This window comes from Solanum tuberosum, unplaced genomic scaffold, assembly GCF_000226075.1.
Source record: "Solanum tuberosum cultivar DM 1-3 516 R44 unplaced genomic scaffold, SolTub_3.0 scf00048, whole genome shotgun sequence".
Classification (NCBI taxonomy): Eukaryota; Viridiplantae; Streptophyta; class Magnoliopsida; order Solanales; family Solanaceae; genus Solanum; species Solanum tuberosum.
In genome coordinates this window covers 2,075,386-2,093,012 of record NW_006238976.1, presented here as the reverse complement: position 1 = coordinate 2,093,012, position 17,627 = coordinate 2,075,386, and the positions used below count along the sequence as shown (strand labels likewise).

At 34.4% G+C, this 17,627-nt stretch overlaps 2 protein-coding genes and 1 non-coding gene across 4 annotated transcripts; 1 reads left to right on the top strand and 2 right to left on the bottom strand.

Annotated features, from left to right (window-relative positions):
* Positions 1-3,034: 3,034 nt before the first annotated feature.
* LOC102599343 (uncharacterized) lies at positions 3,035-7,542 on the top strand. 2 transcript variants are annotated; one of them, XM_006343920.2, is made up of 3 exons: positions 3,035-3,331; positions 4,192-5,943; positions 6,732-7,542. In XM_006343920.2, the coding sequence occupies exons 2-3, from the start codon at positions 4,219-4,221 to the stop codon at positions 7,062-7,064; spliced, it is 2,058 nt and encodes a 685-aa protein (XP_006343982.1). In that variant the 5' UTR covers positions 3,035-3,331; positions 4,192-4,218; the 3' UTR covers positions 7,065-7,542. The 2 variants fall into 2 exon arrangements, with proteins under 2 accessions (XP_006343982.1, XP_015162633.1); XM_015307147.1 differs by lacking the exon at positions 3,035-3,331 and adding an exon at positions 3,591-3,714.
* An 874-nt stretch (positions 7,543-8,416) lies between these two features.
* TRNAD-GUC (transfer RNA aspartic acid (anticodon GUC)) lies at positions 8,417-8,488 on the bottom strand. Its single transcript has one exon. It is a non-coding gene; the product is annotated as a tRNA-Asp (tRNA).
* A 474-nt stretch (positions 8,489-8,962) lies between these two features.
* Positions 8,963-16,306, bottom strand: LOC102599020 (mitochondrial aspartate-glutamate transporter AGC1). Its single transcript, XM_006343919.2, has 10 exons — positions 16,021-16,306; positions 15,248-15,328; positions 13,295-14,557; positions 13,055-13,173; positions 12,663-12,787; positions 10,672-10,771; positions 10,438-10,515; positions 10,109-10,192; positions 9,785-9,867; positions 8,963-9,452 (listed from the first exon to the last, which is right to left on the bottom strand). The coding sequence occupies exons 3-10, from the start codon at positions 14,499-14,501 to the stop codon at positions 9,290-9,292; spliced, it is 1,959 nt and encodes a 652-aa protein (XP_006343981.1). The 5' UTR covers positions 14,502-14,557; positions 15,248-15,328; positions 16,021-16,306; the 3' UTR covers positions 8,963-9,289.
* Positions 16,307-17,627: the final 1,321 nt, after the last annotated feature.

Sequence of the window (17,627 nt, the reverse complement as noted above, 5' to 3'; positions counted from 1 at the left end):
AAATTTACTCTTTTCTCCTTGCTCTTTGCACTCAAACTTACACAATGACCAAAATACCCTTACAAAAATAAATAAATAAAATATTTTAAAAAGAATAAAAAAATTATGTGGAAGAATCTTAAAATTATTAAGATATTCATTTCCAGACACGGCCAGGTATAATCTTTAACCGTTGTCATTCTCTACTACTAGCAAAAATGCTTCACAATCATCATTAACGACCATCACTAGTGCATGTTACCAAATGTCACTAACTTTTGGAGTGTTCATATTTACAATAATAATATATTAATAATCGAATATATATTTAGATTTTAGACATTTTAACTTTAAAAATATATATATAAAAATATGGCTTTGTTTATATTAGGATCTTGATAAATGAAAGACCATATTATTGCTTCTCAAAAAAGGATAAAAAGGAAAGAAATTTCTTACGGCAAGTTATAGGAGCATTATTATTCTTCACTCAATTACTTGGTCATAATATATTTTTTTAAATGTAAAAAAATAAATTATAATTGGTAGTAATAAAGTGTGCAGGACCACACTACCATACTTATAATATGTATATACAACTATCAAATTTAATTCTTTACCAAATAAAAGTTGACAAATTTGAAGCTTTAACATAATTAACACCATCAAAGAATCCAACCAAAAGAACCAAGTAGAGGATACCTTATACACTTTCATTTAAGGCCATAGTAAATATAATAGAAAAAATTTAGTTGGCGTGGATTTGTTCACATTATCGATATCAATATCGAATAAATGTTGAGGGTTATGGTATATAGGATTATAGATGAAGTATGTCGATTCATGATGAGTTTTCATATTAGTCATTTTTGTTTTTATTTGATGTAATGATGAGATGAATTAAAATAATGAAGATTCATACAGTCGATTCAACTTGTTTGAGATTGAGGTGTCAATTTTGTATTTTCATTTTTATTTGGTGTGATGATGAGAAAAATTAAAACGATGAAAATTTATATAGTTGACTCAACTTATTTGAAACGGACACGTGGTTTTTACTTTTTAGTGTTGTATCCACCATATGAGCAATTAAAGGTTACCCTATTTATGCAACAATAAATGGTTCCATGTCTTAAAAGTATCAACCATAGTACTTCCTCAACCAAATCTTTACTTGCATTTGTCCCTTTCCCTATTAAAGTTCCACTACAAAAATGTCTTGGCCCATTTTTTGGTTGATAGTGAAATAAATGAATTGTTCAAGAAAATAAATTATTATTTTAACAATAATAATTAAGAGTGTAAATTTCTGGTGTTATAATTGTAAGACTAGTAATTATTATTAATAGTATAATTTTCTGGTGTTATAATTTGGTGCTCTCTTGTGAATTCTATAGACATTTATATAACCTATCTCATTTTATTTATTTGGTTGAGAGAAAAGTTGTGACTCTCGAAACCTGTGAGTTTTTTTTGTTGGTTGATTCTCGAAATCACCTTCTTGATCGAACAACATCAAGGAAAAAAATCAAAACATTTTCTTTAAGATTATTTTCCCTCTCCAAATCAAAACTATATACTATAATTCATATTTTCAAGCTAATATCTATTTATTTTTGGTACATAGGTTGATTTTTATCTATTTGTATATGGTCTATGATATCTTATTACTCACTCCATTTCAATTCAGACCTGAAATATAGTATGTAAAAGTTAAAATTAAAGTGTTTTAAAAAAGGAATGAAGTACAAAGAAAATAAGATAAACATATTAAAATAGAGTATATATTTTAAATGTAACAATACAATCTCAAATTATTAATTTACCATTTATGTTGTTTTATTATTGAGGGGTAAACTTGTCAAAAGTATTATCCAAGAATCAAGGGTCTTAATGTAATTTTCCTTTTTGAAGGGATCTGAAATCTATTACATTCAATTCACCATTAATTAAAAAAAAGATTATTTTAAATTGGGAATCACCTTGATCATAAGAATCCTGTCCCATATTAAATTTGAAAAATATAAAAAACTATATTTAATTAGCCAAGAAAAAGCCAAATAGAAAACAATATATGCTATTCCCAATAAAATAGCATAAATTATTATTAATTCTTGTGCAGTGATTCCATCCAATTAATAATTGGTCTGTCCCCTTTCCTGATTTACCAAAATTGCCCCTAAATTAAGTGTGATTAGTCCTATCTTCAAGGTTAATATTGGAAATTTGCCATCTTCAATGTGCCTTAAACAGTGACCTAAAAAGTATACATTGAAAAAAGTGAAAGAAGGCAAGAAAGAAAGGCCACACATAACAAAGAAAAAATCCACACTAGAGGCAAACCTATTATCTCCGTTTTAAAATAAGTGTCATTTTAAAAAATACTTATCGGTTATATTAATTGATCATCTTATCGAAAATAGTTATTTCATATTAATTGTTCATTTTACTAAATCAGCAATGCATTAATTTTTTTTTTCTAACTTACCCTTATAATTAATTCTTTTGAAAGTGTGTTTTCAAGACTTTTTTTTAAGGAATGAATTAGTAAAATTATTTTATTTATGATTTCTTAATATGGGTGTAAGGAAGAAAATGATCAACTAATATGAGACGAATGGAGTAAATTTTTATTCCAATATATATATATTATTTTTAAAAATTCAAGATAAAAGCTAGTACGATTTCATTCATTTTTGCTTATTCAGTATTGACTCGGTCATATTCATTAAGGAGTAATAATTAAAATAATAGTTTCACCATCACTTTCTGAATATAATAAATTTAATTCTTTGGAAAATATATCATAAATTATATGATGACTTTTTCTTGAATTTTTAAATTGAATAAGTAAAAGTTATTATCTATTTTTGTTATAATAAATAGGTAAGAATAAATATAATTTTCAAAAAATATTTAACAAATGAAAATAGTTAAACTTTTTTTTTAATTTTATATGAGCGTGAAATAAACTAAAGTGACACGGAGTAATAAATAATAGAAATCAGAAACAAAGCATGAAAGCATATGATGATGTGAGTCAAAGATTGCTTTTTTAGTGGACATATAGAGCAGCTTGGCAGCTCTTTTGTCTCTCTTCTTCTCTCATGTGTGTGTGAGAGAGTTTCACTCTATATTTGTTATACCCCACTACCCCTTTTCTTCTCTCAGTCTCTATCCCTACAAGGCATGCTCTTTTTTTTTTGGTCATTAACTCATTATATGGTGTAACTTTTTGTGGGTTGGTGCTAATTGTTGTTATTATTTTACCCATGTGTTTTTCTTGATTCTTGGAGAAAGTTTTGAGTACCAATTTTAAGTCAGAAACTGAATGCTCTTTAAGCAATGTGAGGTTGGTTTTGGTATCTTCTCTTTTACCCTTTTGGAGAATATATAAATGTGAAATGTGCTTTCTTGAATGAGTCTTTGAGGTTAAGAGATTAATAAGAAATGATTGCTTCTGCTAGGAGTTTGTTGGGTTTTTCTTTTGCTTCACTTCTCTGAAATCAAGTGGGGTATGGTAATGGACTGTTTTTTAGATTTGTTTTAGAATAAATTCTACATTTTTCATTAGGGAGATTCATAGTTTAAGTTTAATTGGACTAAAGTTTGCACCTTTGAGGGGTTTTTGTTCTAAACAATGGATTTTGTCATTAGGAGAGTCCCTTGGAATTTGTGCATTTGTTAGGCTTTTTAGCTTTGCTTAGCCTTCTTGTTTTCAATTTGAAGACATGGGTATGCCCGTTTTATTTTTATTTTTGTTGCATATCTTTCAGTTTCGTGAGTGAAACACATGGAATCATTGAGGTTTCTTGGTCTAGAGTCTTTCTCTTAGATCTAGTTGTTTGCTGTATTCCTGAACTTTTGTTATGTTGAAAGCATGTTTGGGGGTCTTGGAGTCTAAAAATCCAATCTTTAGGTATTTTCAATTGGTTTAGTTCATAGAAATGTTGCCCTATAAGATTTTAATCCTACAACAACATACTCAGTTTAATCCTACAAGTGGGGTCTAGCGAGGGTGAGATGTACGCAGACCTTATCCTTACCTTTGTGGGATAGAGAGGCTGTTTCCGAATAAGATTTAGTCCTATAAATTGTAAAATCTTATGTGATTAGTTGTATTTCTCTGATGTTTGTTTTGAATTGTAATGCATTGTGCTAAGTAGGTTGTGGATTTTACTTGTGAATGACCTGTTATGTTGTCCTTGATAGGTTGCAGATCAATTGATATGACTAGTTATGGAGTTGGATTTCGACAAGTATTGTGTAGTAGATGGAAGTCCTACAACTGTTCTTCCATCTCCGCGGCACCGTCTAAAAGGTGAAAGGAGAAAAAGCAAAGGAAATTCCAAATGCAGCAAAGAAGTATTGTCTGTAGATGGGGACTTCACTGAGATAAGCTTTCATCGGTATCGTAGCGTGTCGTGTAAAGATGCTCCATCAAGGAAATCACATTTGGGAGGAAATGATATCCTAAAGAGGGGCTCTGTCTATCAAAGTTCTAGAGATGTTAGAGGCATCAAGAAAACTGATGCTGTTGAGGAAAGAAGAAAAATCGAGTTCTCTAGGGGCAATACTAATGCATTCTCATTTGGTATTGTTGATGTTTTATGTGGTTCAGATGAGGATAATTCACTCATAGATAAACATAGATCCTCGTTCAAACTTACACCTGAGAGCGATGTACCATCAGATAGCTCTCTAGGAAGTTCTTTAAATTCTGATCATAGAGAAAATAGAAGGACTCAAATTCCACCAAGACAGTCAGCTCAAGATTCAAAAATCATGTCTCAATCCGTTGCTGACCGTCTATGTGAAGTTAACAGACTAACGGATAGGGATCCATCTGTGTCTTTATCCAAATCACTGTCTGCAAAGTTAGCATTACCACATTCGCCTGCTTGGTCAGAAAGTGATAGCTCCAGGACTAGCAGCCAAAAATCCCGTTTCAGCCCTATAAGAAAGATGTTTGATCCATTTGGTAAATCAAAGTCTCTGAAAAGTCCATTGAGTTATACTTTCGAAACTGGCACAAATATTAAGAATAATCCTGTTAATGCCAGTAGAGGCAGAACAGTTCATAAATCTCTATTGCATGATTTCTCAAGCATACCTGAGCCAGTGGAATGTAATTCAAATGTGCAAAGTTTACCAGCTCACTTACACGGCATGCTCAGGTCGGATAAGAAAAGTGGATTGCCCTTCTTTGAGTTTTCAGTAAAGTCACCTGAAGATAGTTTTGTTGCGAAGTCATGGAAAGTTGAGGATACCTTAAATTGGGTGTACACATTTCATTCTATTCACCACAAAAGGAAGAGCAATGCTAGTGGTGGATGGGGATCAAAAGATAGCGTTAGAGAACCGTTGTTGGTTGGGCGGATGCAAGTTTCCTGTTATTTATGTACAGATATTAAAAACGCTGGAGATTGCGACAACTCAATGGTGACAGAGTTTGTCTTGTATGAGACTCCCCATTCAAGAAAAAGAGTTTCTTTTCAACAAAGTTGTTGTTCTTCCCCTGATGTCACTATTGCACCTAAGGCCTCAGATGAGAAGTCGTCTGGAGCTAATTGTGAAACCGTAGAGGTTGAAATTGCAGCGATTGCTATAGAGGTACCATTTGAAAAGAGAGAGAGTTTAAAATTCAGAAGTGGGGATGCAAAGGCTGATCAGCCACTTCCAAACTTACTGGATCTCTCTGTGGTTGAACAAAGAATTGGACATTCTGATAGTGTAAGCCCCGCCAAGGTGAACGTTGTGATCCCTTCCGGACACCATGGTCGTCCAACAACTGAAAGTCCTGGTCCTTCCCCCTTGTTGGATAGATGGAGGATGGGCGGAGGTTGTGACTGTGGCGGCTGGGACATGGCATGCCCTCTTCACATATTTGGCAATCCAAATATTCGTATTGATGACAACCGTCCTCTGGTCGAGAGGCAGCAGCCATTGGAACTCTTCATTCAGGTAATGTTCTTACATGTTACCTAAAGATGTCTTCTCATAGGCATTTACATTGAAGGAAGTCTTTTATACCTTTGGCAATCTTGGTAGACAAATACATAACTAGTCGTGTTACTCGAGCATTTCTTTTGAAAAGGTTCTGTTTTAAGCAGAGGGAAGTAACTGCATATGTTAGAGCTCAAGTTTCTCATATTTAGTAACAATAATGACTTATCAGAACTATTGCATCATTTACTAGCATAGAATTTTAGTTCATCAACCTTTCTCATGTCAATAGATTCATATATGATACTCCCTCCATTTCAATTCTGTTTTGATTTGGCACGAAGTTTAAAAAAGTTGAAAAACTTTTGAATCTTGTAGTCAGAAACTAAAAATGTGTAGAATGTACCAAAATGTCCTTTAATCTTGTGGTCTTAAACACGCCATGCCATGTGGACAGTTGAAATTAAAGAATTGTCAAAAAAGAGGAGACAGTTTTTTTGGAATGGACTAAAAAGGAAAGTTAGACAAACAAATTGGAATGGAGGGACTATGTGATATATCTCTGGTTTTTTTCTAGAATTGAGATTAGATAACTCATAAACTTGTTTTTAAGAAACCGAATCATTGTTTTCAAGGTATACAAGCCAAATCAATGTTAACTATGAGAATACCACACATAAGGATGGTCTATCTTACTCCTGGAAGGGACAGATGATAGGAAACTGTATCTGCTCGATTAGTACTGATAATGCGTTATCCCGAAAGTGATTTTCCCTTGCTCATTGTTTTAAACAAACTGTATGCAGGGAAGAAAAGATAAAGCTCCAGCGTTGACCATGACGCTTAAGGAGGATGGACAATATTCAGTTGATTTCCATGCTCAGTTGTCTGCATTACAAGCATTCTCTATTTGTGTCTCAATTTTGCACTCCATGGAAACCTCGATTGCTGAGGGAAAAGAGAACAATGTAGAATCTTTGCAATCCAACTCGTTGAAGGTGTTTGTTCAGGATGATGACATTAAAGGCTTGATCAATGCAGCTAGAGAGGAAAAGAAACAGAAAGTACACAAGAAAGTGGAACAAGTATTCCCATCTTTCGTGCTCAATCCACCATTCTCTCCAATTGGTCGAGTATAGTCTTGAACGACTCAGTCAGCTAGGCATATATCGAGTTCCATACAAACACTGGTTACTTTGTGAACTCGAGATCATCTGGATGCAACTTTTTTGTGCATGAAAGGACCAAGATGATGAATGGTGCACACGAGGCAGTATCCACGAGCTTGTGAAAATCTGATTTTCAGCTTGATGATCATGCTTTGTTATTTTTCTTCTGGAATAGGGTCAAAATCTCACAACACCATACTGTTTATATTGTTAGTTGATAGGGGAGGGCATAGGAATCTCAATTCAATTTTTTCAACTATAGAAAATTTCAAATATAAGCATTAGTCTACTTGTAATTTATTTATGATGGCCACAAGGTGCTCAAGGAAAGCAAGTCATAAGGGAGAATTTTGAACACTCTTTGTAGTATGAGTTAGTAGATTTGTATTATTTTAATGTAAGTATACTATTGTGGGAAATAAATAGCTCTTGAGCCATTTAAATGCAATTGCAGCATCTGTGAGAATAGTTTGGTCATAATTTGCAATCTTTGTTTGGACTTCAGACAACAACCACAACATACCCAGTGTATCCCACGAGTCGGGTTAGAGAGGGTTGTGTGTACGTAACCTTAGCCTACCTTGTGAAATAGACCCTCGAGTCAAGTAAAATATATTGGTTTGGACTTCAGGCAACAACAACATACCTAGTGTATTCCACGAGTGGGGTCTGAGAGGGTTGTGTGTACGCAACCTTAGCTTATCTCACACCCTCGACTCAAGTAAAACATATCGGTTTGGACTTTAGGCAGTTTCATGTTTTCCTGTTTTCATCACAAGTGTTTAGCTTTCCATGAAGTGCTCATGATGGCCAGTATGAAACAAAATAATAGATTTTCTTGAAAAAGGACTTTCTTTGTCTCTTTGTTGTTGGGAAGGAAAACATAATCCTTACAGTAATTTATTGTTTTTCAAGAGAGATGTAGTTCTTTTCTTGTTCCCTTTTTTTTTTTTCTAAAAAAAATGACATTTGATTTGAAAAAACAACTGGCCAATGGCCTCCCTTTACGATTACATAGATTTTATTCTTACTAACTTTGTGAGGTAAAAAAATTGTTTATGATAAACTTTCCTACTACTTTGTGAGGTAGATAACTTGTTTCGGATGACTTATCCTGCTACTTTGTGAGGTAGACCACTTGTTTCCGAGAGTGTTTATTCCTACTAACTTTACTTTGTGAGGTAGATAACTTGTTTCGGATGACTTATCCTACTACTTTGTGAGGTAGAGCACTTGTTTCCGAGAGTGTACATAGATTTTATTCCTACTAACTTGTGAGATAAAGAGTGTATAAGAAATTTAAAAGAGGAAAAAAAATAATACGCCGCTGCCGGGGATCGAACCCGGGTCACCCGCGTGACAGGCGGGAATACTTACCACTATACTACAACGACTTTGTTGTAGGAAACTGTCATCTACCTCTATATGTATCAAAAACATTTTTTTAAATTTTTTGTATCAATGCTTTACACCCTTCATTTGAATGTTTGTAAAATATTTATCCAAAATTTAATAGAAAATGGTTTCAATTTACACTTTACTTTTGTTGTTGGGAAGACATTGGTTTGCTTGAGCCACTAGTAATACTAATACCATAGGCTTCTATTTTCTTTGTTGAACTGGAGATCTATCGAAATAGTTTCACTGCTTCCTAGGGATAAGATCTACGTACACTCTTCTCTCTCCAAATGTCACTTGTGTTGTTGCTGTCTCTATTGTCTTTATTGGAAAAGTATTTGTTAGTCTGCACTTTTCATCAATGTTTATGGTAACCAACAAGGAAAGGAAAATAGACATTTTTCTTTAAATAAATGTTCTAAAGCTAAGGCTACACAAGAAATACTTACATTATTGCAGACTCACCGAAATCAATCAATCAACTATACCTCAATTCCAGATAAGTTTAGTCGCGCCTATATTAATGTTAATATCAAATTTACAATCATACTACAAAAGTAGGCATCCAGCATCCCTATATCCTCTCCAAGAAATTCTCGAGGGCTAGCTGACACACGGTTCAAAACTCGATGGATAATCAGCCTGCATGTGTCTATTAGCACTTCAGTTTCCTTCATCATCTGTTTGGTGCTCCAGCACAAAGGAAAATATCCATGTTAATCTTGAAATCATATTTTCTCACTTGGAACATTGCTGCAAAGATGCACTATGTTGAACTGATCTTTCCTTTGTTAGCTTCATGAAGTCAACATTGCAGGATCATCTTCCTTGTGTTCATATGGAACCGTTTCTGTTTTAGGCTGCGGGATATCCAAAGAAAATATCTTCTTGAAAGATTCATAAGATGCAAAGAAAAGTGCTCCCTGGGTCATATACATGATCAATCTAGGACTCAAGCCCCTGCCATGAAATCAAGGTTCATTATAACCAGAACAAATAAAATGGTTAGCGTAAACAACATATCGACTATATATGGCATGCGTTTAGAACGCTGCTGGTATTCATTCAGCATGACTTGGTGACAGCACAGACAATTAAGTTACCAATATAGTCAGTTTGGTAGGGTACCGCGTCCAACAGACTAATTTGCTAGAGTATGTGGCATCATTAAAAATATATTATGGGATGGGATAGGTGCGCGTATTAAATATTTGATACACAAGATTGACAATTAAGTATTACCAGAAGGTATTATTCAATAAAATTATTTCAAAATACCATCCAACCATTACCTGTAGAGACCCTTCAAACCTTCACGTTTTGCAATTTCTTGAAGTGTGCCGAATACACCAAACTGAGTCGTAGATCCAGGAATCTGCACGACCAAGACTTCCTTAGGAACTTTACAAATCAGATGCGTATATAGTGTTACGGAAGATGTTAAGTATAGAAGCTGAAGCTTTCTCAAATAACAATCAATTAAAAAGGGATGTGAAACGCCAGCAACTGAACACTTTCAGAAAGATTTAAATTAATCCCAGTTCAAGTAAACTATAGACATACTGACATCTATCATAACTAGAGTTAACAAGAAAGGAAACACATTGATTAATTACCTGTGTCTGTAATCTTGTCTTGACAACATCGAAGGGAGTTGTGAATAGTGCAGCAGTAGAGCCAGCTAATCCTCCACAGGCAAGCTAGAAGGAGGAGAAAACAACTGAGAAAAACCTTATTGTTTTGTACTAGACTATGAAACCAAGAACACTAAGGCTTCATTGCCTCAACTACAGACTTCAATCACTAAAACGATAACCTTGACCATCATTCCTTAAAGCCAATAGTAAAAGTCAGAATGTAAGTGCCAGAAAATTATCTATCATGAGCCCGATAATGGCAAAGATGAAGAGTAGACATAGGACTACTCATTAGTAAGAAAACTAACCGTCATTAGTGTGTCATTTTGGTTGCGCAGTTGAACTGATGACAACCTCAATTCCTTCAATCTTTCATATGTATAGAACTACCAGTCAAAATGGTAATGTACAATAAAAGAGCAATAGAAGGCTAAAAAGAATGATGTCAAACTTGGATGAAAGAGAATATAAAGCAATCGACTTCCTGCTCCCCGATTCTCTCCAAAAGGGCACAGAGACAGATTGCTAAAGTCAAAACTTACCTTAATGATTGAGTGTGGAATATTCCTCCAGAGTACAGCTTTCCATCCAGCATACAGTGAAGGCAAACCACCACTTCTTATAATCACAATTAAGGCATCCCTGAGGATGCAAAAATGAGAAAACAAGATGTTGTCACTTGTCACTTGTCAGTAGGTAATAATAGTCCTCCCCTCCTTAGTGTACTGAGTTAAAGTAGCAAATGACTCTAACAAAACTACTGGGTTAAAGCAGACCACATAATGATGGTAGGCAAGAAACATAAGTTCCTAGCTACATTTTGTCTTATTTAACTACATTCTAATAGTGTTTGATGATTTATAATGTTTAATGCTTTGTGCTTATTACATGTGTTTTTGTTGTAGGACTTGTTTCTAAGATTTTGAGCAGTTTTGGAGCTTAGATAGATGTCTTGGTACTTTGAAGTCTAAGCAGACGTCCAAGAGAATTCAAATGGAATCAAGTTTGAGGTTCGAGGACCGAGATGCATGTGAAAGAATGAAGTAGATGACGACACTGGAAAATAGCTTGGTGTGCCGTGCCTGCTTTGTGTGCTGCTCTCCGCCGAGAAATCCAGAGGCCTGGAAAATTGGCCTGGCACGACATGTCGCGTCAGGCATTTTGTTGCCAGATTTTTTTCAAGTTGTCTTTGAAGGGTATTTTGGTCTGGGCCTTTTTGTACATGGTATAAATACTCCAAAAATGCAAGTAATAGGGGTCAGCATGTTGGGAAGTCAGAGTAAGCGGTAAGGGTTGAAGACAACGGATTTCAATACTTTCATCATCATTTCAATTCAATACAGCAGTTTGGATCTATAGTTGGTTGTAATGAACTCTAGTTTTCTTTCTTCTTTGACTATGCTGTCTAATTTTATGGAGTAGTTCCTCGTAGGGTTTGTGACACATGGTGTTTTAGGTGTAATTCATGGATTCAACTTGCTTAAATTGTCAGATTTTGTTAATGAGTTTGAACAATAAGCATAATTATTCCTTATTTAGTTTAATCAAAAGAGAAGCTTTGCACTTACAATCTATGTTACTAGATTATGATTTATTATAACAATTTTTTTCAGTAATCGAAAAAGCTTCTTGAATTGTTCTTCAAATTAATATAGGAAAATATTCATGGGAAGTTTTCCTTTTACATCCATTGGCTTATTCTTGCAAATGTTCTTCAGAATTTAATTAGTTGAGTCTGAAGATATTAAATTCATTCGGAAGACGTATCCTGATATAGTGGACATGCTAGTCAGTCATTGAATTTGCCAAAAGCAACGAAAACTCAGATAAGAACCTTGAAAACAAGTTGATCCTGCTTATTTCTATTGCATCTGTGTCTAGTCATTATCCCTTACTTCTCCTATCAATCGTTATTTAATAATTCCCAAGTCCATTTAAATCAACACTAGTTAAAAGTATATTTGTTACTCATGGTGTAATACCACATCAATTTACAGTTAATATTTTCCATATAAAAACTTAGCAAAGTTCGTTTGAGGCATTAATTGTACCAATCCATGTGGAGACAATAATTATTCTATACTATATTTGACTAGCGAAGCGCTTGAAAATAATATGTAATTTGCGCTCGTCACATAACAAAGAAGCATTAACTTAAGACATCAATAGCCCTATTAAGGTAAATCAAATATTCCCTAGTTTACTTTTTCCTGTGAGTTATCTCAATTTTGTGAGACGGACTTCATAATACCGAGGACCAACTGAAATTTAAACATGTAGTAGCAACAAAGATCATATTGAGGATTTTCTTCAATTCTATCCAGGACAGACCTTGAGTATAATATATATATTGAAAAAGAACATGAGTTGCAGGATGTTGCCCAACAGATGCATACTTAAACACAGACAGGAAGCACTCAAGGCTAAGAGCATTATCATATCATTAAACTGTGGTAAACAGAATCAGACAGATCCAAAAGCAGGTGGAATCAGATAATGGGATGACTAACGTATTTCAGGAATGTAACTTTACCAGCAGTTTTTATAGTGGGAGCCCACTTGCATCTGTTGTTTTATGCGCTCACTCGGAGTGAAAATGAATGAAGTGGCAATGCTTGCACAACCCCCAGCCAAGCAGTGTGCAAAAGAGTGGCATTCCTGTGTTAGACATGTGTGACATTTAGGAATACACCAATTTCCTTTGTAAAAAAGAATCATACAAACCGAAAATATATCTATGGTTATCACAGGATATAGACCAGTTTCTCCTGTACTAATTTATAGAAATTATAATAACTTCGCAAGCCTAACAGTCTCTTTTCATTTATTTTTCCAATTCCATTCTCAGCTTGCTTGGGTGGTGTGGACAGCAATTCTGAGGGGCAGTTTAACATAAAATGGGAAAAAAGAACACAAAACATTCACCTTAGGAAAAAGAGGAAGTAAGGTCCCTTTCACTGATTCGTATGTAAAGGTGTAAAGTGCAGATATTGGTGCAGACGAAGCAAGATTGGTCGAAATTCCCCGATAAAGTGCTGTTACTCCTGAGATAAGTTGACCAACAATTTCAAAGGTCAAAACATAGGCTCTAAGAAAGAGAAGCATCTCCTTGCATGTAAGGAATTGTCATATTGAAAAGTGATGTACAGCTTCAAATAAATATACCTCTTTCAGAAATAAATGATCTGCCTATATAATAAAGTGGCTTCTGATCATTGGGGCATGACTGAATAACAGTTTTAATTGTGTCAACTGGATGAAGACAAAGGCTGACAAAAATTCCAGCCATTGCTCCTGCAAAAGCATGCTCTTGTTTTGCAAGTGCATACCGAGGCTTTTCCTTTGCCACAGAGATCTGTACTTCAGAACTGAGCTCTTCCTCCAGTTCTACTTTTTCATTAATGGCAGAATCATATATGTGATCCTTAGCATTAACTTTGTCATCTACACTAGCAGAACAAGTTGGAGTGACAGAGTACTCATGGAAGACTGACTTATTTTCGGAACATGAAATCTCTAGTGTGTTTGACTTTTTGTCATGAAAAACTTCATTATAGTGCCTTAGAGATGAAGTGCCGGTTGACACCCTGTCGATCTCGTCATGCTTTGCGATCTGACTTAACAATGAACCAGCTGGCTCTTCCCTGTCAGTCCGGCAATCAGCATTTACTGTATCCACAACTGAGCAGCAACTTAAAGGACTGTTTGTCGTGTCTTCTATGGTACATTTTCTGTTTTCATGGCATCCAATACTAGCACAATTTAATTGTTGCTTAAATTTCAGTAAGGATGCTTCATGCATCCAACCATACACATTCTGTAAATAATTGACGAAATCTTTTGCTTTCCGAGTTTCTGGATGCATGGTAGATCTGTCATGGAGGACACTCTGCAGAGAAGAACTTCCTAAGAGAGGACCAAAGAATGAGACTTTCTGGTTCGCTGTTAGTTGTTCCACATTTGCAAGCTGTAGAGGTGAAGAATCTGTATCACTATCCACATTGACAGGTATTGAGTGATCAGGAGGTGAAAAACAAACACCAGAAATTTTATCTGCAGTGGAGTAACCAAATATGTTGTTTTCTTGGTGATCGGTATTATTGCATCTAGAACTTGCTTTAGATAGGATTCGTGTAACAGGGCGAGCTGCAGAATCCCATATACTTCCAACTGCTGATATGAGCTCACTTGTGCTCATTATCTCAGAAGATTCAGAGTCAGAATTTCTAGGGTTCTCCTTATTTCCAGAAGAAATAGGGGCATTACTCTGTCGGTCTAAATCAGTGATTTCAAACAGTGCCCCATCAAGTAGATTACACCTGTATCTGATTGAAGGTTTGTCACTTTGGCGTGGTTGACTTCCCCCAGCCATATTATCACAATGATTTAAAATGTTCTCCAAAACATAAAATGCTAGAAGATTGCCAACTGCAATGTGGATGCAACCGCATTATTACTATTATTATTATTATGTGAAAAAGAACTAGTTGATTTGCACACAAACATCATTGAAACTTAAAAGTAAACGAAACAAATTGGTGCAAAAAGTAACAAAACCAAGTAAATCATCCAGCAAGTTCATTTAAGCATTGGTGTAAAATAGTCTTTATACATGTCTGTACATGTTCCTGCCTAAGATGTTTTTCACCCGATTATACTAGATGCTATAGTTTAAGTTGTAAGATTGGAATCATAAACTGAACATAATATTGAGCTATCCTCCTTCACATTGAATGAAATTGCAATACCAATTGCCTATTAGCTATTAAATATGCTTGAGGTTATGCATTATACATTGCATATGATCAGTTCATCACAATAAATGCACATCAAAGCTCTAAAATAATAAATAAAAGCTACTAGTAGTATAAACATCATAATTTCCAGAAAAAAAATCCCCGTCTTAAATAGAATTTCTAAATGTAAAACTTCCCATGTTAGGAGAACAATAGAGAGAGAAAAGGATTTAAAAGTGTTTCAAGCAATTTCAATTATTCTTATGATCCTTGCATTCAATATTTCTATGACAGCACAAAGCTAATAGATAAATGATAAAGCATTCTTAACCAAATTCATTAAAATTACTTGTAGAACAGAAAACAAAGGACGTGCCGTTACCTGTCAAAGCTTCCTTCCTCTTACTAGTCCCAAGCCACTAGTTCCATTGGACACATCAAATCAAGTAGTAACAAATTACACCTGACAATAACGTCAAATTATAAATTTGAAAATGGACATAGCCAATCAAGAAGTAACAAATTACACCCAAACAGTAACATCAATTGCATATTTCAAAATCAAGATTTACAGGGAAAAAAAATGAAACCTCTAAAAACTATACTAGAATGAAGTTGTTCATCCTAAAACTATACTTCTTAAAGCTTCAAAAACATTCCTAAGAACTAAAAGGCCAATATATTTTTCTCTGTTTTGATACCCCATGGTGTTCAGGCAAGCTTGTGCAAAACTAAAAAGTCGATTTCAATGCTTCTCTTGATTTCTCTTGGTTAATCGACAACAAACTAGGAGTAGTATACAACAACATTCATAAAAATCAAAACTTTTTCCTAAAACCAACTTGAAATTGCCCATTCTTGAATTGTCTTTATGATCCACAATTAATAACAAAGTCTTCAATGACTCTTTACTTGCTTTCTATCAGTTTATCAGCAAACCCCACTATGAGAAATACAAATATACTTGTCAAAACACAACAACATTCATAAAAATCAAATCTTTTTCATTAAACCAACTTGAAATTGCCCATTCTTGAATTGTCTTAATGGCCCACAATTAACAACAAGGACTTCACTGATTCTTCCCTACTTTCTATCAGTTTATCAGCAACCCCACCATGAGCAATACCTATACAAATACAAAGTTACTAGTACCTGAATGAAATTGACTGTTTTGTAGCAGCTGAAAGCAATGTGCCAAGAATCATCTTTCACCTGGGGCAAATCAGAGAGAAATTGGGTGCAAATTTCTCCCCTGCGACAGCCCCAAGCAAGTAGGGTTTATGAAGAAAAAAGACCAAATTCAGAATTGGGATGTTTCAGCTTCCATAGTCATAATTGTTAAACAATGAGTCGTGACAGAATCCAGAGTGTCACTGTCATCTAGTTTCATAGAAATTTCTTGTGCATATATTGTGGGTTGTACCTCACGGGGTTTATGTTTTTTATTTTAGGGTTTATTAAAAAAAAAAAAAAAGAACTTTAGCTAGTCATTTACATAGTTTCATGACTTTCATCTAATGAAGATATCACCATTTACATATATAGAAATTAAAATTTGAAAATAGTTTTTTAAAAAAGATCATTTAGACATATTAGGATAAAAATTGGTTATGCTAGAACAAGTTATTGCAATATTATTTCTTATTGATTGTTTGATTTAGATATTGATTTGTTGGTTACCATTTGTTTTTTTAAAATTTTTATCTATATATTATGAGATATGAAGATATATTGCGATAGTAAATACCACTACACAGTGGGCCATCCTGCCAAAGAAATCTCTGCAATAGTGAATACCAGTAGGTTTACGTTTACACCAAATCTTATGGTTTCAAGAAACCTTGAAAAGCTATTTGCCACTTGCTCACCTTCTGGTTCAATTACAATTTCAAGTGGATGGAATATTCCAATACTTAGTACTTAGTGATACAAGTTAGCAAAAGGAGAACTAATCGATAACTAATCGTTGTTGTGGCAAATTCTGTTAACAAGTCCAGAAGTTAGTTAGAACAGTTAGCACTGTTAGATGGTTAATTTTGTTATTACTGTAGCTGGTGATTTTAATTGTTTTAGCAATCTCTAGGAGCCTATAAAAGAATTGTATTAGATTATTGACATCCATTCATTCATTGATAATAAGATTGTTTTCTTCTCTCTATAATTTTCTCTTTAGCTGAATTCTCGGGTTTAATCCCTGAACTAGTTATTCATATTCCTCGAGATTACTCCTGGAATTTGTTTCTTCTCTGTAATTGTATCAATTTGTATCAATATTTGCTATGCCAGATTTTTCCTTGCCTTTCGTAGTGGAGACAGATGCTAGTGGTAGAGGTATTGGAGTTGTGCTAATGCAATAGGGACACCCTATTGCCTACATTAGTAAATCCTTGGCACCAGGCCTTGTCAGTGTATGATAGGGAGTTATTGACACTTATTTTTGTTGTCACTAAGTGGTCTCACTACTTGTTGGGCAGATCCTTTATGGTGAGGACAGATCAAAAGGCTTTGAAACATTTACTCAACCAACATATTCATACAGACTTTCAGGTGGCTGCCATATCAAAGTTGATGGCTTTTGATTTTTCCATAGAGTATAAAAAGTGCTCTGAGAATAAGGTTGTTGATGCCTTATCCAGGAACCCTGATGCTGAGCTATTAGCTATTTCGCTTCTTACTCCTAATGATATGTTGTACTAACATATCAAGGATACTTGGATACAAAATGCTACATTGCAAGAGTTGATAGTTAAGTTGCAGGT

Coding starts and splice junctions, on each gene's coding strand:
- LOC102599020 (XM_006343919.2), bottom strand. CDS start 14,501: ATGGCTGGGGGAAGTCAACCACGCCAAAGTGACAAACCTTCAATCAGA. Junction 9,868..10,108: donor AGACAAGATTACAGACACAG/GTAATTAATCAA, acceptor TTGGTCGTGCAG/ATTCCTGGATCTACGACTCA. Junction 9,453..9,784: donor GGTTTGAAGGGTCTCTACAG/GTAATGGTTGGA, acceptor ATTTCATGGCAG/GGGCTTGAGTCCTAGATTGA.
- LOC102599343 (XM_006343920.2), top strand. CDS start 4,219: ATGGAGTTGGATTTCGACAAGTATTGTGTAGTAGATGGAAGTCCTACA. Junction 5,944..6,731: donor CATTGGAACTCTTCATTCAG/GTAATGTTCTTA, acceptor AACTGTATGCAG/GGAAGAAAAGATAAAGCTCC.